Source organism: Siniperca chuatsi, linkage group LG19 (genome assembly GCF_020085105.1).
Source record: "Siniperca chuatsi isolate FFG_IHB_CAS linkage group LG19, ASM2008510v1, whole genome shotgun sequence".
Lineage (NCBI taxonomy): Eukaryota > Metazoa > Chordata > Actinopteri > Centrarchiformes > Sinipercidae > Siniperca > Siniperca chuatsi.
The window spans coordinates 21,538,059-21,565,288 of NC_058060.1; the positions used below are offsets into that span (position 1 = coordinate 21,538,059).

The window sequence follows — 27,230 nt, forward strand, 5'->3', positions numbered from 1 at the left end:
ATTATATATGTATAAAATAATAATAACAACAACAACAACAATAATAAAATCCACTAGTTAAAAACTGTATCTCCCTACCAGACAAACCACAGACAACATTACCAGCATTTCACTGTAGTTAATTTCAGGTTCTGCTTGCCATATACATACTTCTAACCACCATGATTTTCCATTAAACCTGCTGCCCTCAGCTCCCCCACACTCCAAAATTCAAGTTTTTAATGGGTATCCCGTCACTGGACCACGAGAGAAGTAGCTGTTTTTGGGAAGGCAAATTACTTCTTACCAGGACCTCTTATGCTAAATAAACAAAAAAAAAAAATTGCTGATTGTCATTCCAATCTAGTGGGAGCGGCTCGACAAATATTTGGAACAAAAAAAAAAAAAAAAACTGGACTGTCCTTTGTTCTATTAAACAGCATTTGACCCTAAGTCTCACTACTTGATAGTGTCATGACTCACGGTTCACTGACTGAATTGGAAGGAACCGCAAGGAAATGGCATTTTTGGGAGGACAAGGGCTAAATAAGGACTGACCTGTTCTCTAATGTCTGTGGGAAGTTGGAGAACAGATCTGTTTTTCTTATCTCTCTACACATTGGTAGAAGAGGCCATTGAAACGTTTGGAGGTTTGAGTGCACATAAGGGTGGTCTTATGACTCCTCTCTCCTCCTCTCCATCTGTATGCATTTTTATCCCATTAATGTATTACCATGATTTCAAGCACATTTTCTTTCTAACTTAAGATTTCTAACAGAAACCTGAAACTGCTCACCAAATCAGCAAGTGTTTGAGAAAACAAAGCCAGTCTGATGATATCTCTTCCATTTTATTGCTTGACTGAACATTTAGCAACAAAAAAGGATGTCTTTCATTTTGTTTGTTGTTAGACCACATACAAAAAGGGAAATAATCTAAATCACATCTCTCATAAGTGTTTCAGATTCATTGAAGGCAATACTGTACACTGGGCTGAAGTGAGATGCAGCTTTGGAAAGGACGACAGAGCAGAGAAATGAAAAACACCAAAAACACTTTCTCTCAAACATTGAAGCTGTTTGGATGGATGTTTAGGATCCCTTTGGGAAATTCTTGTTAGCTGTTTGACCAATTCAATACGTTTTTAATTGCTGACTATTGACAAGTATACAGTAATTACAGAGAAACAACTTAGGGCACATCATGACCTTATGATGCTGGATACCAGGAAAACATTCCATATTCCAACACATATCAACCAGAGAAACAAATCTATTACAAGCACACCATTTCAAACAGAGCTTCAACAAGTGAGGAAACCAGTCACTAGATGTTTGATTTAATCTGACCACACAGACTTGAGGTTATGTTCGCAGCCTTCTTGAATTCAGCTTTGCCAGCTCGCAAAAGTTTGTTGAATTTATATGCAATGTCCAGCAGCGAATCCCAATTTGTTGCGATTAGCTACCTATTGCAACAACAGCAGCGATGGTACAACTAAATTCAACAAGTCAACAAGCTGCAAATGGTTTGAGCTCCAAATTAGAAGCCACAACCCTACTCCAGTCAAATAACCTCACTTTAATGGCAATGATCAAGACAAAATGTGTACAATGTGTATCTTTCTAGCTTTGTCTTTTCTATATTTAGTAGTCTATGCTCTTAGACGGTAAGAGAAGGGCAAAATGGAGGGAAAGACAGTTGGGCAATCTGCAGTAACAGTAATAGTCTGCTGTAATAAAAGAAGCAGCACATTTAACACAACTGAGGGTATTTTTTCTCTTTTCTGATGGAAAGGTGCCACATACTTATGGTTTTGGAGTGGTGGAAAGACTACTACATGCACAAACAAATACTGGTAGTGCAAATGAGAGGCCAACAGCAGAAACGGGAGCAAAGAGCTAACCGCAAAGCAAAGGTAAGAAATTGACTCTGATTTTCACGTAGTTATTTCCTGCATGAATTTCCGGGATAAAAATCACAGCAGAATAAACAGCACTCAAGAAAGGAAGAGAAAGAATGACGACATGAGGAGAGAGATAGATGATTGATAAAATAAAATAAAAAAACAGAAAAAAAGGTCAAATCAGGCAATAAAACATGAAAGGAAAAAAGAAAGAAAGGAAGGTATAAAAAAAAAAAGAGACCAGCTAAAACTGAAAGAAAAGAGGTCAGAAGGAGAAAGACATTTGTTGATGTTTACTTGCCAGTGGTGGTGAAATAATAAGGTCATCTGAGACCAAACTATTAATTAGATTTGTGGTGGGATTTTCAAGAAGTGGGTCGACAGTGTGCTCAAAAACAACGCAGCTGTAGACCAGCTGAGCGCACACACACACGCCACAAAACCACCATCAACACCACCACTAATCCCACCTCCCACTGGGGAACAATCAGGATCTGCGCTACATATGCTCTTCAGGCAATGCTTCTGTCACTGTTTTGCTACAAGTTGTCGTCATATTGATCTCTCCCTTTATTATGCTTCAAGCTGCCAAAGAAAAACGCCCATCCTTCAGCAATTACAATCAAGTTCACCAGAAAAACTTACATCGTACAAGCACCTCATAATTCCAATAGGAATGAAGAAGGTGGTCTTCAGACTGGGCAAGCTTGTCCCAACCAGGAAACAAACAAAAAAAAAAAAAAAGGTATATAATTTAAAATTGACAACAATGCTGTAGCAGTGTTCCACCATTTGCAGATGATTAGCTAACTTCTAATAAAGATTATTAGTTCAAATTAAAGTGTTAGTTAACCTTTAGTCAACTAGTAGTAAGCCTTAAAGAGGGAGCAAAACATCCTCATCACCATCTTCAACACCAATGTTCTGGTTTAGAGGCAACAGACTGATCAAACAAGTAGAGATCAGTGAGTAAAGGAGGGTAAAGGTGATATTTCAGAGTGAAAAAGGAAGCCTTCATAAACCTGTTCCCACCGACGACTGTCATTAGAGGAGTCCTCCTCCTGCAGAGCAAACAGACACAAGTAGAAATACGCTGCATTCATACTTCTACATACATACCCATACACAAGCATGTATACATATTTGGGAAACATTTACTTTTTAACATCAATATAGAATTCTAATTTAAATTACGAACACTGAAATCTTCATTTCTTACATGCATGTTTAAAAAAAAAAAAAAAAAAACCCACACACAGCTGCTCTGCACTCCATGACCTCGTTAGACACTCAGATGCTCCGTTACTGTATGACAGGATATGTCCTCTCTCTCCGTCTCTCTCTCTGTGGTCTCCACACAGCTGAACAGACACCTGCTTGTTTCAACTCTCTTTCCGCCCTGACAGACACTTTCCAGACTGTTAGAAATTCCATGTTTTCACCCATCAGGTTTCTGTGGTGCAAAAGCCAGGAAGCTGGCCACTCCCAGAAAAATAAACGTGCTAATTCAGACCACTTTACATTATCATAAATTGCAGTTTTGATGTACCTCTAATCCCTTCAGTTAGCAACCTACTGCATGAGTGCACTATTTCCTACAGGAATGTAGGAAAAAAGTTCATCATGTGTCACATTTTACTCCTTAAAATGTCCTCACAGTACACAGGATGTGATTCAGTACCAACCATGACCTTTACATCTGTAACCATGTTTATGTGCTGTAATGTTCCAACACTCCGCTACAGAGAGGAATTTTCTTTTCATCCTGCGTCACATTTACAGTTGCACTCACTCAAACCTTCAACAGCCACAGTTTATTAACAGCTCTGCATGAGCAACATTACATGAGCTCTACATGAGTTGCTCATGTAGAGCCTTGCTCAAGGGAACTTCATCAGTGGATGCTGACGTGATAGAAAGTGTTTCTCTTCCACTTTACCCAGCCACTTTGCGAGCTACAATTTTCTCTCCTCTAGTCACAGGCCTGCTCCTCTAACCTTTACTGTGTAAACACACTGTTAGAAACCCAATCAGAATGTCTGCTGCAGACTTGAGCAACAAGGGACCTCGACCTATGACCTGTGTGTATTGCTCAACATTGTTATCTGTTAAAGTCTGGCCACAGCTGAAAGACAAAAAGTAACGTGTCAAAACCGAGGCTTGGAGAATATCTACATCTATTGCTGAGGTAGATAGTAGCCATAATGTCAGAAAAAAAAATGAAAATTCCTAGTTTAAAAAATTCCTTCATAAAAAAGGAAGCCATCATGACTCCAAACGCAGTGTTGATTCTGTATTGGCACCATGCAATAAGGGCCTTCAGCATCTGCTGAAATAAATCAGACTGTACAATTGTATGGTCACTTGACCACTTAAGATGGTATAGTATGGTGGGAGCTTTATGGCATCCATGCCCAGGAGCCCATTACTTCTTAAAATCGGTCCAAGTATGAAAGGCGATAACAAAAGCAGAAAAAAAGGATAATGTACAAAAACATAAAGATAGATACTGATATAGATGTATCACATTTTGAAATGAAAACTTACAGCATAAACAAAAACAGCAGCAAGAAAAGGAGTCAATGTGCCATTCCGTTTGATCGGCATCGTCCAACATGAAGGCCAAGGGGGAAAAAAAACTAATTTAAAAAACCCCACAGTCGACCACATCAAACAAAGCGTTCAGGACATTTTGTATAAATAGCTCTTTGATGGCCAAAGCTTTGATTTCAATGAGTGATGACTGATGGTCAAATAAGGACAAATTATTGAGTGGTTTAGCAAAGATATGTTATCTCAAGAATTCATATTTGTACAACAATACACATCAAAATTTCCCAGTGCTTTTTATTTTACAAAACAAAAATTAAAACAAAAAAAACAACATTGTGATTTAGGACACAAAACTATTCACAGATTCTTTCACTGATCTGTTTACGAGGCCATTACAAATCCACGTGTAAGGTTCTACTGAAAGGACAGACTAAACTATAAGTGCACAAAGGACGGAGGTCAAAGTGACATTTGGCGTCACACCTTTACCCTCCCACACAGAATCCATCCTATACTTAACACATCCTGTGTCTGCTCACACTGTGTCCACAACTCAAAATAGTGGCTTGTTTTGTCCAGGACAAATTTAGCTATTCCTGTTTACCCTCCAGGATAATGCACATGTTTTTGGGTTAGGGTTTGTTTTAGATTATTTGCAGATATAGCCATCGAGGCCCAGAGACTGTAGAGCAGCTTTCCTCAAAGTGTTAAGTCAGCACAATCCATTCGTCACTTACAACATTTAACAGTGTTCCTTTTACTGCTTTTACATCATCTCCTGTTTCCTTTTGAAAGTTTTCATGAGTTCATCACATCTCTTAATCAAAAAGAGTAAGAAAAAATTCAAGGTCATAACAAAATCAATGACTACAAAACTCAAAACTGGGAGGAAGTCACAAAAACAACAAACTGCATCAATTATGAGTGAAAGAAATTAATTAGGAGCCAAATGAAGATGATAACAGCTGTCATATTGGACCAAATTTGGCAGTTGGTGGGAGTAAACAGGCATAATCTGAGATGCAGAGACATGTGCAACACACAGCCAGCAGTACATCTTGAATCAGTTTGAGCTTGCTGACACATGAAAGTGCAAACAGCGACATGAAGGGCTCATGTCACTCTCCCAAGAACAAACAAACAAAGAAATAGGAATACAGTTAAAATGATAAAGCTGTTTAAATTTTGAAAGAATCATGGCTTTGTATGTTTCAAGTTTTAAGGACTTTATGACAGGACATCAACTGCATACTCCTGGGACATTTTCTGTTAAACTGTTCAGTCTTTACTGTTTGATGGCAAGAGATTATGGGGCTTTTGTCTCTAATAAAAGATCAAATGGAAAAATAGTTTTAAGCTAAGCTCTAGCCTTGCTTGGCTACCTTGAGTCGAACTGGCTAGAGAAGTTGCCCTTTATTTTGTAAACGAAAAGGTCTGACCTACCAACGGCCCAGTCAAAAAATCCTGATCACCTGTGATTTATGTTGCAAAAGTGTTCTTGAGCCAAACACTAAAAAAGCTCACTCACTGTGAGAAAACAGCATCAGCATAATGATCAAAAATGAGTATAATATATTTATTATGGTTTTGTTTCCAACAGTTAATTATTTTTCATGTGAGCATCTATTAATTATTTATATCGTTACCTCATAATACGACAGAAAGCAATTTTCATTCTATAGAAACTCCTACAGCCCACTTGTACATTTGACATGTGTACACACATCTGCATTGCCAAACATCTGGCAACTTTTGCCTTGTTTAATGATTAGTGAGTCATCATGATCTTCATTGTTTTTTTTTTGTTTTTTTTGTTTTTTAAATCTGTGACAGCTTTGGTGCGCAGTGCTCATTATTGTGATTCTTTCTTAGGAAATACCTGCCTAGTATCATGTGTTTCAGAAAACTGTAAAATATATAAGTTGACTCACTTGTGTGTTACATCATGTGTTGGATGGAAACAAACTGGACTTTGTTTTATAGGAAAATGCCACAGACTTTAAAAGTCTCCAGTTCTTGCTCATTCATGAAATCATTGTTGGACAGTACTAAGAATATTACTGTGCTCGAGTTGAAATTGCACTTTTAATCAAAACCTGACTTGTCTGTGCAGGGCTGCTGTCCAGATGACCTACATCAATCTGAAGCCAAACCAAGGTCTCATTAAGTCAGAATCAAGACCAAATGTATGTGGAAGTGTTACTGCTGCCATTTTTTGCAGTGAGGTTCATCAACTACCAATGTTCAACAAGGGTTCACAGTGGATTAAATAAACAGCATATATGTGTGAAAAAAAAATTAGAAAGCCAGGTTTCAGGTAAAGTCTGTGTCTTTAATTCCCTGTTGTGGTTTACAGTTTCTTTCTCTATTTTTGTAAAACTGCCATCTACACTTATGTGTCGCAGGAGAGAACCCCTCTTTCTCTAGCACGCTTAGAAGTCAACTTTCCTTCCCTAATGGTTTCCAGAATTTAGAAACAGAAATGTCAAGTAACTGCAGCAGCCAAGCCGGCACCTCTAAATTCAAATACAAAATGCAGACAAACACCAAGACAGTATTCTGTATTTATAATATGGTGTTTGGAATGGCTGTAAATTGTTTAACAACAAAATGTTGCAGCCATATTTCATCAATCAGTATTCACTTTATCAACAAACTTGTGAACCAGGAGTACTAAACAATGCATCAACTCATTGAGTGTCAACTTACTGAATGATTCAAATAACTTGAGGTATCAACTGTTGAATATGACTAACCACAGTAATTATTCTTGATCTAGAAAAGGGTGTGTCACACCCACCATCTAGCTTTTGTTCAGGACCGGTGGTGATGTAAAGGTTGCTCAGGTTTGCTTGTTTGTGACAGGAGGATCATGAAGTCAAGACTGACAACAACAGGGAAAATGATTGCAAATGACTGAAAACTTGATGAGGGGAAGGAGATGAAAAAAAAAAAAGAGCAAACAAACTCAGTTGACCTTCCCTGAACAAACAGATAAGACAAAAATAATAAGTCCTGCTTTTGATAGTAGACCAGACTTTGTTTAACTTTAAAGTCAGATAAAAGGGTGTCAAGTTGCTTCAAAATGGTATCCGTTTTGTTTTTGAATTAAACTCTACAAATTAACGTGAAGAAATCCATCTATGACTATGATTAATAACATCTTCAAAAGCCAGCACTAGACTGGTTCTCATCTTATCTGTTCAATAGGAAATTCTGTGCCAGCATTAATAACTTCATGTCATCCTTTTCCCATATCAAGTACGGTGTGCCTCAGGGTTCAATACTGGGACCAATACTGTTCTCCTTATACATGCTTTCCTTAGGTGATGTCAGCCACAGACGTGGGATTTTTTTTTCCCCCATTGTTATGCGGATGACACACAGTTGTACCTCCCTGTCAAGCTCACTGTACTTAGTATGCTGAGTTCTCTGCAGGACTGCCTGTCTGACATAAACTGGATGTCGATAAATTTTCTTCAGCTCAACTCTAATAAAACTGAAATCCTTGTTATTGGGCCCCAACACATCACTAAACAAATACTGCCATCTACTGGTAACCTGTCACAACATATCAAGCCGGTTCCAAGAAATCTTGGTGTCCTGTTTAATAGCAATTTGTTTTGAGCAACATCACTAAGCTTGTCCAATCATGTTTTTATTACCTGAGAAACATTGCAAAAATCCGATCTATTTTAAAATCTTACTTATGCAGAAACTGTTGTACATGAACAGCCTGTTCACCTGTCTTAATCAAAAAACTCTGACACGACTGCAGACTGTACAAAACTCAGCTGCTAGGCTATTAACCAGGACCAAGAGGTACGACCACATTACACCTGTTTTAGCCTCTTTACATTGGCTCCCTGTTTGTTTTAGGATTGATTTTTTTGTTGATTACTTTTAAGGCTCTTTATGGCCTGGCTCCAGACTATATTTTAGACCTTGTAATCCCTTCACATACTTTGAGATCTTCAGGCAGGGGTCTTCTGTCTGTTCCTGAGTTCAGGATGAAAACTAAGGGGGACAGAGCTTTTGCCATCAGGGCCCCAAGGCTCTGGAACAACTTGCCCGAAGAAATTACGTTTTCTGAGTCAGTGTCTTCTTTAAAGTCTCTTCTCAAAACACATTTTTATTGGAAAGCATATCCTGATTTTACCTGAACTGGCTGTTTCTTATTGCCTTTTGTTTTTTTTTTTATTTTATATATTTCATCATTCACTGTGGTATTTTAGTTATCTTGTTGTGAAGCACTTTGTACTTTGTTTTGATAAGTCCTCTATAAATAAAGGTTTTTTTATTTTATCATTATTATCATCAATCATCATCATCATTCCCTAATGGCCAACTGTGTCTTGGGCATTCACATTGTTCCATCAAGATAATTAAAAACATTATTTGTGAATTACCATGTGTACAGCAGATTGAGAACAACATGACTGAGTAGCATGATTGCATGCGTGTGTTCTTTTTGTGGGTGTGGTATATAGGTGTATGTGTGTATATGCGTGCACAATGAGTATGTCAGGGTAAAGATGTTCCATTGTATACTTGGTTTACATGTTACTTATTAGTAAAGACTCAAAGCAGATTATACCCAAAGAGTATGCTTTTATGATTCTTCTGTAGAATGAAAACCATGACTAAAGCAAAACAAAGGCTATACTGAATGTACTGATGCATTTTTGTTGGTTTGTTTACTTGTTTATGGAGTTTTGTTCTACATATCTTGTTGAAGATATTCCACTGCAATGAGTACATATTTGTTCCTTCATTCATTTACTCACTTATTCACCCATTAATTTGCTTACATACTAATAGATTAATTGCCTCATCCATTCATTTACTAATTAAATGTATTTGTCTGTCTTGCATCCGTTCTTGAACCAAGCCTACATCGCTATAACAAAACACTGCTGATTTGGACTTTTCTTTTTCTGTCAAATTCTAAATGTGAGACAACACTTATCTTCCATTCATAGAAATTTTATTCTGCTAGATCTCAGTTCTCCTGCTTCCACCTACAAACATTACTAGTAACATACATAGCTGGAAGAAGCAGCATGTACTATTTCACACCAAGGAAACAGATTATATCAGCTTTATTTCAACAATCATGCACAGAAATGCGAACGTTGCCACAGCGACAACTCTGTTTAAGAATATTTACAGCGTGCAGCCTGGAAATATTTGTCCCTAGTGCTCTCTCTCTGGCAAGTGAGCCAGCATGTGCGTGCACACGCACACTTTTTCCCCCCCTCTTGAAAAAGTGAATCATGACAGGATTATGAATATGGCAAAAGCATAAACAGCCTGAGAATGGAGCCTCTGGCTCAGTCGGCCTCTGCAGGATCTACAGTAGAGGAAACTGGACCATGGAGTCACACTTTAAAAATTATTTTAGTCAGACATCAACCAAACTCCACCCACCTCCTTATACACACACCCATTGTCAAGTTCTGCTGTGTTGCAAACATTCATTTCTACAACTTCTTGTGTCAAAACTCATTCCTCCAAGATCGCATTTCATTTAATCTCATAATTAGCGAGAGGGTTTTATTGCAAAGTGGTTACACTTTAGCCACAAGCAGCCAAATTGGTGTTTAATTTAAAATGTTAGACTGACAATTAAGCTCTGTGGGGCCACATTAGCTAAAGAGACCCCATAATTATTTGAGTGGGCCCAGTCAATGGTCAATGCTGCTTTTGTGACATGGAGGTCCTTGTGGTGATCATAGGTCATGATATCCCCACACACACACACACACACAACTTCAAATGTCAATCTGGATTCCAGTATACTGACGACAGCAGTGACGGCATATTAGCCTGTCAAGGCCAAGATTGAAAATAATAAAATGAAGCTCTGAAACATAATTGACGACCTTCATCTTCACCTTCCAACACACACACACTCAAAAATCAGTAGCATTACATCAGCTTTACTGCCTTAATTATGTGGTGCTACTGATTGCAGAGTGTCAATGTGCACGTTGTGAGGTTTTGCCTGTTTCCAATAGCAATGGAAAAGAAAATCTGCAGTTCTTTCAGCACCAATTGGGAACATGTTGAAGTGTCCTGATTGATCCGTTCATCATGGAGAAAATCTAGATTTAAGCTGTGAAAACAGCTGTGAAACCATCACACAGCACAGAAGCCATGATGTCATGAAGTTCATTTAAAAACAAACCTTGGTTCCCCAAATTGCCCAAAGAGTTTGGGGAATGCTACGTTTCACTCTCCACACTGTTGCCACCCTATTTACAGTATAAACAGTGTTATGTACAGTGACTTTGGACCCAGTCCAAGCCAACATTAAGCATCCCATGGGATGTACTGATCTTATCAAATGGGGGTTTAATGCAAAAATGCCTTCAAAATGCAGACACAAAACCCCAAATGACTTTCCCATGGTCTTTGCTATGTAGGCACTTTAATCATCATCTACATGTGAGTAAAGAGCCAAAAATGATTTGCAGTGAAAAAAAAGTGGTATTTCTATGATATTGCAATAATAATAAAAATAAAATAATAATAAATAAACCATAGGAACATAAATGTGTGTCTGTGCTTCTAAGTATTGAGTTTATAAAGAACTTTGCTTGCCTTTCTCAATATTTTGTAAGCTATAAAATCACTATGTCAACATTACTATAACTAATTAAGTTCATTATGTAATAAACTATCAACACAACATTCATACGATCACCCAATAATAGCATATCAGTCTTGTTGTAATTTTGCTGTTTAAGTATCTTTATCAAGATAATAGCATCCTGTGCTGCAGTGTAGCACATTCAGTTTCCAGGACCAGAACGCAACAGTTTCACCATTCATATTCAGTGGATGAAAACTCATGAGGCAGCAGAAAGTTCACCGACAGTAGAAGAAAAACACGATACAGCAATAAGCAAAGAGTGCACATACCGTCCAGCAGCTGATAGGCAGAGGAGCGATGGCAGCAGAATCGGAGGACTAGTAGAAATAATCCAAAGAACCAGGGAGGAATGCTGTGTAAAGAGAAAAGTGAAGAGTTGGAAAACTGACTAAATGTTGACTTAAAACAACTTGATAGAAAAAAACTGTGCCTTTCATTTACCATGAAGTCATCTTCGGTGATGGTAAGCTTAGATCCAAACTCAAGTTGTCTTATTCATGTGTGATTGCCTTGGTAAGAGAGAGAGAGAGATGGAGCCCACTCTGCCTCTCTCTCACTAACTCCAAACTAAAAGCTCTCTCTCACTCTCCTCCTCCTCCTCTCCCTTGCGCTCTCTCTCGCCCTCTCTCTCTCTCTGGTTCCCAGTCAAACAAAGGCAGCTTCAGTGCATCAGAGTCTAGGGGCCCTCGCAAAGCTGAAACCCGACTCCTCGTGTCTTTCTACGGGCCACAGCTTTCTAATCCAGCCCTCCCCTCAAGACATCACAACCCCCAATACAAATTAACACACTCCAGTTAAATCCTCCTCCTGCTGCTGCTGCTGCTCCTCCTCACTGGTGTGGTTTCTTTCACTTTCCCTGTGCTTTAAAAGCACTTTTCTTGTGGGACCTTGACCTATGGGAGGAGATGCCTCAGGAGCTGCAGCATCAAGTCCAAATATTTCTTGTAAGTATATCTAGTAAAGACAAGACGTTATCATTGGATCAAAATAAATATTCAAATAGCTAAAACGAAAGCTCACTTTATCACTGGCATTACAGGAATGTGTTTTCTTTGTGACAACCAAATCCACTATCAGACTGCTACAACTTCTAACTACTAAATGCCAATTCCACTTTATATTCCAAAAGTGTTATACTGTATTGAAGTAAAATCATCATCTGTCAATCATGAAATATTTATCAAAGAAAATGTGTATTCTGTCAATAAAAACATTGCCTTTTTCCCCAGTGTTAGTTTCAAATATTGTATTTTTTTCAGAGAAAAAAAAAAAAACGTTAATCTATCCATCCATTTTCTGATACTTGGGGTCCTAGTCGTGGTGACAGCAGGATAAGCAAGATAGCCAAGGCTTCCTTCTACCCAATCATGTACTCCAGATCCTTTGAGGATCTTGAGGCATTCGAGGCCAAATTGGAAATTTTGTCCCAGTCCGTTGTATTTCCCAGGGTCTCCCGGTTGGACATGTCATGAATTCCTCCACAGGGAGACATCCAGGAGGCAACCTGATCAGATGCTGAAACATCTTAACTGGCTCATTTAACCCTTTGAAAATGGACCTCCCGTGGGCAGCCCCAAACTGGCCATGGGAGATTGTTGTTTGCATGGTCCAAATTCGATCTAAAATAAAAACAACTAGTGCATTCATTCTTTTTGCAACGGAAAGCTAAGGATCTGTCATTATGTTACATGCGGTGCGAAACCGTGACAACGTGCGGTGGCGCCATATGAAGATGCCTTTGAGATATGCTCATTTTTATGAGCAGAGTGCAAACACATACATAGTTCAAATAACTTGTGGAGTGTTAAGAAATATTTTGTTCATGTTTCAGGCATTTGAAGATACTCCAAGAAATGACATCACAATAAGGAATACCACCAATGTATGCACTAGCAGACCATTTCTATTGCATAGTTCAAAAGGTTTAAAAGGCAAAAGGAGAATTGATTCAACTCCAGAGCTCCTTCTGATGTCCATGATCCTTACGCTGTCCCAAAAGATGATAAGTAAACTATTTATGGCTTGCTCAGCGACAGTCACACTTTTGGTCACTACCCAGATTCATGACCATAAGTAAGGGTTGGACCATAGAAAATGGTAAGCTTCAGGCTCACTTTCCTCTTCAACAGGACAGTCTGGCACAATGCAATGCAATCCACATCACTATCAATGCCACTCCAATCCACCTGTTGATTTCTCACTCCATTTTACCTGTCCCACATTAGAAGACCCTGAGGTACTTCAACTCCTTCAATTACACAACCCATACAGATTTGGCCTCAAATCTAGGCCTCAGATTTGGAGCTGCTGAATGTCATCCAAATATTTTCACTATCAAACTGCCCCTAGTGTGTGGTGGTGGTCATAGTCTGATGAAACAAACAGATCATCAGCAGCAGCAGCAGCAGAGATGTAATCCTGAGACAACCAAAATCTACACTTAAGCTGGTCCAAGACATTTAGTCCTTGAAAATTACACAGAATTGATGGCAATGGACAACTGACACACACACACACTACAAAACGCATTGAACTGTGGGTTGACATACCTGGACATTTTCTGCCCAGAAAATACTCATTTGTCAATCGCTTCTCGTTTTCAAATGAGAGACAAAAGTCATGATTAAAAGGACGGGGAAGTTACACATCTGTGCTGGGGATGATGCCATCAATGATTCATCTGCCACAATGTCTGGACTCAAGAACATTGTGCAGTTGTTGTAAGCAAATTCATTTTGGCACAAAAACAAACATCTACCAGTCTAGCTGCAGGAGCCAGTGTGGTAGCGGGGAGGACTGATAAAGACGTGTTCAAACCTTGTCTCTGACAGCTCAGACAGATAAGAGCCATTATGGACTGAGTGATTCTGTTAGAGAGGCGGCATCAACGATAAGCTGTCCTCACTTCACTGACCTCTCGCAAACTGACCAGTGCTGTTGTCAGGCGACATTCCTCCTAAAATTGTTGCAAGTCTGTCAAATGCTGTCTTTAATGAGCACTAGGTGTGTGTGTGTGTGTGTTATATTATATATATATGAATTCCTCTCTCTCAGGAACTGTATTTGTTTATACAAAAAGTAATGTTTGTTGTAAGTGAAGTTTGAGATCAAACCAGAATCACATTTTTTAAAATCACAAAAGCAGATACATATGGTGTCACTATTTACAGCATAGAGATTTACTGTAAGCTTTACTGATATGTTGAAATAAATCAGCTTGAACATTTTTGTCTCACCTCAAAATGCCAGACAGGTATAGCGTTTTTCTTTTTGTAAATGTCTGCAGTGGGTCAGGTTTTATACTAGGCAATCATTTCAGGGGCTCCTCTGAAATGAAGGGCTGGAGTGTTGGAAGTGGAGTTAATTTTTCATTTTTACCTTAGGTCTTACTAAGCACGGTTACACCAGCATTAAGCGCTCCTTGCAACAATCTGTTTAGTTCAAAGTCTGTATAATCCAACATGGAAGAAAATACATGCAGGTGTTCACTTTGCCTCACAGGTGTCCAGTTTAGTCATTGTTTCTCAGTCAGGGCAGATGATGGAGTTCGGTTTTGGTAAAAAAAAACAAAAAAAAAAAACTTTCAAAATATAGAAATTCACACAGAAGAGTCTGTTTGTTTCTGCCTACATTCATACTTAAAAACAGCTGGTTGGTAGAGGCACATTTGGTTTGATGTAAAGAATTAATGCACATTGCCAGCAAAACTAGCACTTTGTCTTATGTAGGGTAAATGTCCCTATTAAGCCCAAATACCATGTAAGCCCAACTTCCGAGTCAAATAAAAGAGATCAAAAATCAGTCAGTTGGTCTTCAGAAATCTCCACAACAACATCTGTACTTTCAATCAGCTGGTTGGACCAGAAATTTTGGCCAATTTCAAATGCCAAGAGTAAATAGTTTTTTGACTACATTCCAAAGAAGACTTGTTGTAAGTTTAGTTTTTTTCTGCGTTGACAACACAGCAAAAAGGCTGGCCACGCCTATTTCAAATGCCATTTACAGGCCATTGAGAGAGATAGATAGAGACAGATATAGAGTCTATTTGGAACACCCATGGGCTTTAAGAGTACGTATGATGCCCATTAAGCCCATGCCAGACATGACATATTTTGACAAATTAAACAATAAAAACATTAGAAAATGGTATAAATGAATTATTGACACTTCAAATGAGAGATTAAACTTTCATTTTAACTACAATGTTTATTTAAATTGGGGCAGTATATATTAAAAAAAAGCAAAAAAAAAGCAGATTTGGTGGGCTTAGTGGGGACATTTACCCTAGTGTTTTTCACATGTCATTGTCAATCACATGTCAAACACTGACATCATTCTCTAGCCTGTGATTCCCTAAGATAACCTTAAAGTGTTTTAGTAGCACAAACCTAACCACACCATCCCGAACAAAGACTTTGCTGCAGTATAAGAACTTCACACTTCCTGCATTGGAACAAAAAGTTGCCAGTAAACGTAATACAGGCAGTAATTACATTTCCTCCAAAAGTATATTTGCCAGTGCAAATTAGTTGTATATAAACTGGAAGTTTTCACATGACAACTGAAACAAGCAGCGATAAATCAATTTATAAAAATGTGGGGAAAGCTCACATTTCTTTTAATGGATGTTTGTTTTTGGCAAAATCTCAAGTGGAAAAAAAATAGATTTTGTGGTTTGCCAAGATAACTCTATGACCCCCTCTACACCCACACACTTTTAGGTAAGTGTTCTGAGATCTCCATAGTACTTTGTTTATTTGGAGGTAAACAAAGTGGCAAGCCCACTCTTTTGTGATGAGAGAAACAAGGAGACAAAGAGCAACAAACTGGCGTTTCTATGCAAAGAAAACAGTAACACAGTGAGGGGGGAGTGAGAGCGAGAGATCTCAGCCCGTGGGTGGCTGCAGATTAAGAGGGGTCCCGTCAGAGGTCTTGCTGGTATGAGTCAGTAAAATACCAGATAGCCATCGCTCTCTAGCTGGTGGTTGTGAGAAACCAGGCTGAGCTGCCCCAGCCAACATCAAAACGTACCAAACAAACAAAAAGAGACACATCTGCTAGCAGCGCCTGGCTTTGTCTGAAAGGGGCTTTTTTTTTTTTTTTTTTTTTTTAATTATTAAGGGAATTTCCATGTTGTGAAGCTAAGCAGTTTGTGGTTGTAATAGACTGCAGTGCTGCCGAAAGACATTCGGAGATGTAATGGGAGACAAACCCACCACAAGTTGAATTCAATAAGATTCATAGTAAAAACAATAGATTGTGATATAAAACTTTTTTGGGGTGAAGCACAAACTAAAATCCTACTTTGATGATATTGGATCTCTCATCCCAGGATTTGCAACTTAAATTGATGTAGAGAGGAGATTTGAATATAGTAAAAAAAAAAAAAAAAAAAAAAAGTAGCCAAGTGTTGTAGGATAAAGCAGGAGCCAGGTAGAGCTGATAAATGTAGAATCTAGTGAGAGGAAGCTGAAATGGCGCCTCCAAAAGTCTACTTTACTCTAAATAAGCAACGTTTTCTGCTGCTTATATTTTTTTAACATTTCTTATCCCGGAGACCAGGATTCCTCGCAGCACCGCTGACCCACTGTGGGTGTATTAACCCTCAAACAACAGTGTGGGGAACAATGATAAATGTTGTGTGAGGAGAATGAACAGTGAGGTTGAGCAGATTGAGTTTCAATGAAGTGGGTTTATATGTATCAGTTCACAGCTAGTCTTTGGATCATTCGAATCATCATGTGCTAGTCACCACCACACTGGCATCCTCACATTCCCATCAATGCCATGCATTTTCCAGCCTTTTCTGACCAGCCTCAAAGTTACGGTGGCATACTACAGTGGTATACTTGTGATGTACAGAATCAATTTCAAGAAAAAAAAGTGTTGTTAGATACAATTCTTGCCCTGAAGGATCTCATGGTTCCTAAATAATTCTTATTTCATCCATTCATCTGTTTTCTGTTAAAGACAAATCCCAGTTTAAAGAGTTTTCCTTTATATCTCAATGTCTCATGTTTCCTAACAGGTTAGATTATGCAGCTTTGATGCGTTGCCATGTGCCGCAAACCAAATAATCAGACAAAGACACAAGATTTATGATGTTTCAGGGCAAACTAAGATACATTTAAATCCAGACTGCAGCACATCTGAACTTACATAAATCTGTGCCTAAGGTCTGCCACAGTTCACAATACATATAGGAAGTCACACCAAGTTGATGCAATCAGTTCTGACTACAGGACCTTGTGCATACAGGACACACTACACATCGTTGCATGTAAGCAAAGTAAGTTACAGGTAGAGCGGTTTTGTACAATAACAGTGACAGTGGATAACGAGAACTCTGTCGAAATGTGACTGAAACATTTAAAGCATGGGTCAGTTTTCTGTAATGCAGTATTGATGCATAATCATGCTGACTCCAAATCAGCGCCACACCATTTCACCATCATGTTAGAGAAAAAAAATAATTGTCAAAATTATACATTTAGGGGTTTTAAGAAACATTCATCTAGCCTACATCGTACAAAAGCTACATTACTATACAAACCTGTCCCAGTAAAAAAAAAAAAAAAATTTGGTTTTAGCTTGGCCTTTGTATTTAAGTGTGTAACAGCTTTTTCAATCTTGAAGCCAACACATAACGTGAAAACACAAAACAGAAATATAAGAGAAATAACGTGGCTTGTGTTTTTAGCCCTTCATCTCCCCCTCCTGTTCTTTGCTTTTCACATTCACTCCCTTCACTCGCTCCCTATGACTGACACGGACTCCCCTTCCCTCAGGTTTGGGAGCAGGGCTCTGCAGCATTATGACACGTCTTCACAAAACTGGGGGTGTGTTTGTGTGATCTTTGAACCCACAGGCTTTGAGGGTGGGATGAGGGTAGAGCTGCAGTATGTGGTCCTGTGTGTTACAGGTCACACAGAAAATAGCAAGTGCTTCTGGTGTTTTTTTAAGCTGAAATTCAAATGCAATGCTAACAAAAAGGGGTAGCCCTGCTACTGAAAACAAGCAAGGAGTCCACTCTTCAGTCTCGGAGTGATTGGCAGGGACATGAGCTACAAGGTCAAGCTGATTTTTTTTTTTTAAAGTGAAAGATGAGCTTTAAATAAATTGATTTAGACCCTGAATAGCCTATAGAGACAAAATAGACCTATACGTTCATTTTCAATGGGGTAAGAAAGGTTTTGACCCAGACCACAAATGCACCAATTAATATATGACAATCGAGCCTTTGAGTTTAATAAAAATAGCTTTTTCTTCAAGGTCACGCATCACCGTTTTCCCTATCTGCTGACTATCATGCAATGCTTTATCTTCACAGGATTATGTTAATCTACTAAATTAGAGTTATGCTGTTTTTTCTGATATGGAATGTGCCAGTCTAGCTCAAATAAATAGACAGCTTGTTTACATCTCTCCACTACTCCGAGTGGGCTTCATGTGTCGGTCCAGTTCTTCACAGCAGGTCACTCGAAAACATGATACCCTCTTGGGATTATGGACGTTATGAAATTCTGTAAGCATTTGTTGTCTTATTCTGATTACTGCAAGTTCCTCTGGTCTGTAAATTCAATAAAAAATGCTGCCAAAATTCAAGGGGGAAAAAAAGCTCCTCTATAATGTTTCCTTTACACTTGTTACATTATAGAAATAAGGCTGTGCTTACAGGTGTTTAAGCTACCGGATCAGAAAGTGTGCCAAGCAGTGAGAGATGCTAGTGTTGTTGAGCTGCATTTTAAATCCCATTTATTTTTAGATTTACTGCTCTAGTATGGATGTTGTTCTAGTCTCCAGGTGTAATCATCCTTACAGGTGTCCCTAGCTCCAACTATGGAACTGTAAAATGCCAAAAGTTTGACCTCTGAAGTGGCTGTCCTTGACTCTGCAACAATACACAAGGCTTACTGACTGTATGTAAGCCTGGGTGATGATGGGATCGACTGCACGTGTTAAGAGAAAGAGACTGGGCTGGAGTCTGGTAATTATGATGTTAAATTATCACTGTGTTAGGGCTTTGCTTGGAATTTAAAGAGTAAATGTAAGCAGCCTGAATGTAATGGAACAGTCAGTCAGGGGAGGATTCAGTAGCAGCAGCAGCCGCCAGATATTGTTCATTCATCCAGTGCTTGGCTTTGCAGCTGCAGCTAGGAGGGGAAAATAAGAAGTCCTAAACACGATGTTTCCTTCTGAGGCAGAACAATTGTAACATCTATACTATATGCTGCAGTCTCAGTTATACAAGACAAGTAAGATTAGTTTGTGAACAAAAAAGTAATTAAAAATAAAAAAGGGTATATCTATCATTACCACTATGACTCATTTGTGTACTTTTTATAGAGTACTGCCTGGCATTAAAGCTTAGTTTTAGTTCCCATTGCTGAAAATGTAATTTTCTTTGCACAGATAAAGCTAAAGTGGTACACACTGTCCTTTTCTTTACCTCCTCTACCTCTATTTGCGTCGTAAGTTAGGTAACAGGGACGTATGGCATTTGAGGACGTGGGCTGCATCACTAGGCTGCTCACGGCAAATTTTTTATTTATTTTTTATTTTTTTATTTTCCGCAAGTGGTTTTCAGTGGATTTATCCCTAGTGGCTTCCAGTGCGAGTGAGACTGGAATAAGAGTTAAACAACATCTGAATGTAATCTAATATAAGTGAAACATGTCAGATAAAATTCAAGAAGAAATTTAGGCAGGGTTTTGCCTTAAGCGTGGGATACAGATTGTGCTATACAGAGGTCTCGAGTGACCGGGGGAGATATACCTGTTGTTTTTGGTGCGAGATCAAACTCAGATGTGCAGGTGATTAACGTGGGTGAGCAGCAGCTGGTTTCAATGAGCAGCAAAGGATTAGGGGCATTCCAGCTCTGCCTGCCCCCCTGATCCTCACCAATTCACTTGAGTAAAAATGCTAGACTATATTTTTATTACCATATCATCATCAGTAAGCGTGTAAAATGAAACGTCACAGGAGCGATGTTTGGCGTCTTAAGTATTGGCAGTCACTCCTAAAGGCAAAGACCCAAGTTTTTTGAGAGACTGGCTTATGGATTGTCTGTTGGTTAAATCAGAGTACAGACTCTATACGAGTTCGTTGTCATCGATACTTGGAGCTCCCACCTTGAATGATGTGTGGCATCTATAGAGACTTTGGAGAAGCTTAAGTTTATTGTGCACAAATAATATATCCAACGCTACAAAAGGATAAATCATAGAAAATGGATCAATGTAAATATAAACTGAAACAGCAGGTAAAGAAAACTGTGCAAGTGTAGGTCAGTTCAGCAACGTTAAGTAAAAATGTAAAAGTCAAATTTTAGGTGTGTAATCCTTATTCCAAAGTAACCTGGTTGCTCAGGTTATCTGATCAAGGTGGGTGTGTTTTGGCTGGCTATCTAGCCAGAAAGCTAATTTATCAAAGCAACAGATTCACATCCTACGGCTTACCACTAATGCTCACTGTGCTAGATAAATGCTATACAAACACAAAACTTGATCCTATGTTAAATAACCAGTTCCCGCTCAAACAGCAACAGCACAAACTCAAGTGCATCACATGAAAATTCAGAATTGACCTCTAACATGGCTGCAAGATGGGAGCCTACTTACAGAGAGTGTGAATATTTTAGTAAGTAGTTAGTATTAACACCTTAATAGAACACCAGTTTGAGAGGTATGAATATGTATGCACATACATGCACTCGTGGATTTACACTCGTGGAGTGTGTATGTACAGGTATTGCCGACACCTACAGCCCCCCCAGCGTCCGTTCATTCCACTGATGTTAAAGAAAACACGGCTGGTAAACATGGAGACGTGGTCAGGCCTTAAGCCACGAGTCTGCCTCTGCCATTTTTCACTCTGTGGACAGAAAATATTCACTGGGTTTTCTCACATACTGTCATCTGTCTGCCAAGAAGTTCAAACATACCCCCCCCCATAAAAGCAAAGACTGTTCAAACATTTTTGTACATCATCACCTTCCTGGTTCTAGTAGTGTGAGAAATGGGGTCAAGAAGTTTGTTGAAATCCAAATCTCTTTGAAACTAAGAGAAATGCTGATTAAAAATATACAGTTTAATTCAATGTTCATGTTACTTTCTATACGTCATTTACAAATGAAACAAACATTACATGTCTTGCATATATCTAAAGCTCTGCCTCACCCTTTGTGTCGAGTTTATTTCTACATCAGCACATGTAAACATGCTCATTAACAAGTTTGGGCTGTTGGGATTTGTGTGATTTATGAACATGTACACACTGCAATCAGAGTTTATTCAAAAATGACAGTGCACACCCAACAATTCCCCATTTTCATACAGTAAAGAGACAAGAGTGCATAACAATCATTTCAACTGATGCAACAAGGGATATGAAGTTTAGAGTAAAGAACTTTTGTGAGGAAAATCCCTCCCTATTCAAGTTAATTTCTCTGCTGCTTAGCATCAAAATGCTTAGTGACAGACAGACATACATACATCTGAAAAGGAGACATGCTGAATCAATTACCTACAATGCTGAGATTACAACAACAAGTCATCTTGGGAGAAAAGTTGTCCTTGTACACACAATTTGGAGAATGTTTAGGAAAACACAGTCAGTTGGAGCCAATTGTTCACTGCTTGTCGTTCCGGGTTGGCAAACATCTCATGCATATCACACAAATTTTGAGGCAAATTGTTGTCAAGGTGGGAAACTGTCTTCAGGAAACTTTCTCTCTCTTGCAAGCATGGGTGGCGTCTCATCCAAATGTTGGGTATTAACATCTGACGCAGGACAACCTAGCCTCTTTCCCTCATGTTTGGTGCCCTGACAAAAGCCCCCTCTGACCATAAATAATCTCCATCGCTCCATCCAGCGTTTCCATTCAGATCTCGGACTGACGTCTGAGCTGTGTGTGGATCAAATTTTTGAGCATTGATCAACAGTCACTTTTCCAGATGGGGAGCCAGAACGTCAACAAAAAATTCCAACACTCCACTTTTTCACTGAAACTTACATGTTCTCTGTTTCTCTTATGTTGCAGAAAGCATGTATGGAGCTGAGTTTTGTTTGGACCAAATACAGAGCTTGACTTGCAGTGATGTGTGAAATGAAGCTGGGTGCAAGTGTGGGTTGTTGAATGAGCCAAGAAAGGGGCATACTACAGATAAATGCCTATTCAAAGCATTCATAGAAAAAGGTTTTATCGTACTGTGTTCAATGTAAATGTTATCTTTTAGATTTAGATCTTAATGGACCCGGATCGTGCTTATAGAGTTTGATTCAACAATAGGTGTTATTGATGTCTAGTGTCTTTTGTGTTCATTACCCTGCTAATTAGGACCTTTCAGTTCAATTGAAAAGCTGAAAACATTTTTCTCAACAAAGTTTCTTAGAGGGTGTTCATTCTCCTTGCCTTCTGTAACCATACATGGTGACATTAAGATAACATTGCTAAGCAGTTAAGGACTAATGACAGCATCAATAAAATAAAAAAAAAACCCTCAATTTAAAAGAAAGAAGAAAAAAAACTTCAACTTCAGACCATTGACCCCATGGACTGCAACTGATCATGCTTTGTGTAACTGTGACATAACATTATTGAATAAAAGTTCTAGAGAGAGTTTAAATGTTTAAAATTACTATAATCAGTTTCTTGTCCATTTTGCACCTGCCATGTAGAGCAACGGTCTATAAAAATAATACATCAGTAGAAAGCATGCAAATCAAATTGGCTGCTGCTTCTCTTGTTCCTGTAGCTCATGGCATCTGAACATATCAGTAAGAATACCAGGTCTTTCAGTGTTACATTGACTTCCAGCCCCTTCTAACATTGACATTAAATTAATTTAAACTAACTTTACTGTTGATGTACTTCTGATGTTTACATTGGCCTCTTGTATTTGTGCGAATAATAACTGTTCTCTGTAGAAAGTGTTGAAGTGCGACATTAAATGACCACAAAACCTCTTAAGGAGGCGGTTGGGGTGTCAGACTTTGACACCAGACACCACTGTTCTCATCTCTCACAAACACTCATTGTTTCTTTTAACCATGACATCAAGTTTTCCCTAACCACGTAGTTCCTTAAACTTAGCCAAACCTTAACCATAGGGGCACCAGATCAAAAACCAGTAAACAACCTAAGCTGTTGTCCTGCAAATAGGTTACAAGATCAAAAAACGTTCATATGGGCTGTTTTGGAGAAGACACAAAAGACAGAAAAGCTAAGCTTGTTAATGGACTGAAACAGGGTTTGGATTAAGAAATGGTCAAGCATCTGCATCAAATAACTACTTCATTCCTGGGCACCCATCAGTGCACTGGCATATTTCTGGGATCTTTCTGTGGTGTAGGGGACTGTTGTAGCTCACTGCAGTACCAACCAACCAACATCATTTACCTCATGGAACACAAATGATGTTGACGCTGGATTTGTCTTATGCAGTTGTACAGTTTTTGCCAGTTTTGTTACTGATTTTATGGCAACTTAGTCAAACACTTGAGAGTTATAAAAAGGTCCGAGTTTCCTTCCTGCCAAGCAGCAAGGCCCTTGTGCATGCAGAGGGGATTGATGATAAACAGCAACGCCAGCTGAGGTCATCCACGATGTCTGTCCCACACATCGTCACCGGATCTACGTCTGTGGATGGTTTTCATAGCTGGAAAGGCGCTTTGCAGTGGTACTTAAAGCTTGGCAAGAAAGCAACTGCTTGTCCAAGTAGAAAGGCGTGATGTTAACCAAGGGTGGATGCAAACAATTTATTGGTCAAATTCTTTGGAAAATATATCACGGATGGCAACTCTGGCAGTGATTTGTCAAACGGCTCTGAGAAAGCATTTGCAAGTCAAATGGGACTTCCCTGACAGTTTATGAATTTCTGTGGAATGTCTTAATTGAGGCTAAATCATTTTACAATCTGGAAGAGTGTGTGATCACCCAAATATGTTTAAGATGCTATATTTTTTTTTTACACTCAAAGAAACCAAAATAATTACTTTTGATGAAGCACTGCAAATAAATGTGTACATCTGAGAGGAGACAGGTTCAAGCTCATGGTTGGACAGTGGTCACACATGAGGCATCTTCTCTTAACCCCCGACTGATGGCTTCTTTGTGTCTAGAGTAAGTCCAGAATCCTTAACCACCATTCAGCTTACTGTCACCACTATATTACACCCTATTATCTCCACATCCCTCTTCAAGGACATACCGGAGTACATATGGTGGTGTGTTACTGTAAAGGCTATGAGGGTAAGAGAGTTCAGAGCTGATGAAACTCGCTCTGAACTCGCCAAACAACTTTCAGCAAGGATCTCCAGGCTAATGGAGTCTGCAGACCAACGGTCTTTTCTCTCCTAAAAAACAGGCAGGTGAAGAGTTTTCCAGTTTTCAACGTTGGCAGCCAAGAAAAGTGGATGTCTGATTGCAGGAAAATTAGACAAATGGTTTCTTTTTTTTTTTTTTAAACCGAGGTCACTACTGGGTTGAGGTTTTCATCAGTGCAGCTGTTTCAGCATAGAAATACAAATTCACTTCCATTAGTGCTGGGATTCACAGTGGTAACTTACATGTTAACAGGAGATTCTGTGAAACAGTATATTGCAAGAAAATCATCTTCAGTATGTCACAATATCTGTGTACAAGAGCAAAATAGAGCGCCATAAAGGCAAAAATCTTTTCCAAAAAACAAACACTGGATTTATTCACTGCATTATAAAAAGATTTGTTTCACAGTTTTATAGACAGCTGAGCTGAAACAGTATGCACCGAAGTGCAGAGAGTCTGAGCCTTCAACACACACAGTAATATGAACACAAGTGCCATCACTTCACTGTCAAACAGCCATAAACTGGCAAAAGGCTGAAGAGCCGATAAGCGGGAAGAGTTTCATGGTCTGCAGGGAAAGAAAGAAATCTCAGCCTCAGCGCTGGTGCCAGAGCATGTATAACATACTGAAAAAGACAGTGTCATGCTATATTGCAATACTGACCATTTGTCCAAATGCTCAAAAACATTTTGTGAACACAAAGAAAGTCTACTTTAATGAATACAGAACAGTACTGTAAGAATGGGTTAACTGTAACTCATAGCAACAAAGAGGTCATCACCAGGACTTTGCACTGCAAGATATCACTCTATCCAAAAAGGCAAAGACAGTATGGTGTGTCTTTCTCTGGGAAGTGTCTTAGATGTAGACTTCCACAAATTTCTACAAAACAAAAAAAAAAAAAAAAAAAAAAAAAAAAAAAAAACAAACGCATGCCATCAGACTAATTTGAAAGATGCTACATAAAAATCTATACATGGTGGCTCCAAGTTACAGTAGTCAAAAATATCCATATTAATTCAGATACAACATGCATGCAAAAGCCTTCATGAGTCTGAGGGACCCATGGGGCAGCTGAACAGACTAATATTTTAATGCATGGTAAATCATTAAACATTTATTTATGTTAAATCTATTCACATAGTATATCCGTTAATCCAATAAATAAACCTGCTTATCCTGTGCAGAGTTGTAGGAGGCTTAAACCTATCTCAGCTAACATTGGGCGACAGGCGGGGTGACCAGTCTTAGAATAACATACACATTTACATAGTGTATATTTACATTGTAAATCTATTTTTCCTTCTTTGAGTGTTAAGTTTCTGAAGAATGTCTTGAGCACATAGTATTGGCATTAACTATGGATCAAGTTGCCAGTACTGACAGTTGACCATTCATGGCCTCACGAGTAAGACATGGTGGTTAAAAATGAAAATGATGTACCACAGAAAAATGTTGCTCTCAGTCCCACCAACCTCAACTCTTTTAAAAAAGGTCAGATAAGTTGGAATGTATGAACAAAGTGTGCCTGGGAATCCACCAACAACTGAAAAACCCAGACATCATCAAGGCTTTCATGGCTTTCATGGCAGGAATGTAGATCTCAGAATGGGACTACTGTCGAAATCAGTTTCACAGCATGCCTCTTGGATTGTTGCATCACTTTCAAGAAAACAACAGTAATTCGTTTTTCATTTTAGGAACTGATCTTTTGGGAATTAATATTTTGTTGTAACAAAATGCAAGGAGTCCTCGAGTGATGTTTTATATATTTAAACTCTCTGCAGTTTCCACAGCATGTTTGTTTTTAGTAGCCATTGCTACATGTGCAACAGGATTATGACCCTGAGGTAACCCAGACCTTTTAGATATATGAACACACTAACTTGTCTCTTTTCACAGACACATGGTTGTTTTCATGGTGTCCTCTCCTCCTCTCACTGACCTCTTCTTTCCTTGATGAACACATCACTGACAGCCTCTGAATTTCCATGACACAGACACACACACAAAAAGGCATACAGAGCATACATAGAGAGGGACTCATACAGGCAGGACATGGAAATAATGTGTGCTTCAGTGGCCCTTGTCTGTGAACTAAAATTTGAGGGCATTTAAAACAAATCCTGTATGTTTCATGTCAAGGAGTAAAGGTAATGAAATGTAGCCTAATCCTTTTGCCTGATGAGGTCAGCTCAATTTACTTTAAAATTTAAAAAAGGGTATCAGCCTACATAATGACTTCTGAAGGAGCGGTAGGAATTGCAATAAAGCTCATTTTGGGCAGTCTGTTTGGATATACAGTAAATTATCGTTAACCGTTATCTTACTGTCCCCACCAGAAAAACAACAGCATCAGCTGTAAAATGTATGAATTTGACACAGGAGACCACTGTTTGCATCCTGTCTTCTACCAACAGTTAAAGATGGTTTCATTTATCCCTTACTTTAATATTTACCTAACCATTACCGTGTAGTTTTGGTTGCCCTGTTAAACAGACCATAACCATTGAAGTGGCAGATCAGAAAACACTCATGAATTTAAAATCTACGTTTAAGCCAACATGAACGAGAAGCCCTTAAAATGCTCAAAAAAAAAAAAAAAAAAAAAAAAAAAAAAAAATGGAAATGTACATTTCATTAACAACTGGGCAAACTCCTGGAGCTTTCGATCATATCACATGATCTTCATCAGTAGGTCAACAGCCTGAGGTGAGATTGTTTTGTGACATTAAAAAAAAAAAAAAAAAAAAAGATTTGACAGATTACCTGTTTTCTTGTTTAACCATAACGACTTGCTGGTAGC

General features: G+C 38.7%; 1 protein-coding gene across 3 annotated transcripts in view; it reads right to left on the reverse strand.

The window, feature by feature from the left end:
- Positions 1–27,230, reverse strand: part of LOC122866868 (collagen alpha-1(XVIII) chain-like) — an 82,052-nt gene that overhangs the window by 45,929 nt on the left and 8,893 nt on the right. The window contains exons 1-2 of one of the 3 annotated variants that reach the window (XM_044177059.1): positions 11,538–11,941; positions 11,366–11,448 (exon numbers count right to left, since the gene is read on the reverse strand). The exons of 1 other annotated variant lie outside the window; for it this stretch is intronic. In XM_044177059.1, coding sequence (XP_044032994.1) covers positions 11,366–11,448; positions 11,538–11,548 — 94 coding nt within the window. In that variant the 5' untranslated portion in view covers positions 11,549–11,941. Of the gene's footprint in view, positions 1–11,365; positions 11,449–11,537; positions 11,942–27,230 lie in introns of those variants that run through there. One more of the 3 variants, XM_044177060.1, reaches the window with a different exon arrangement.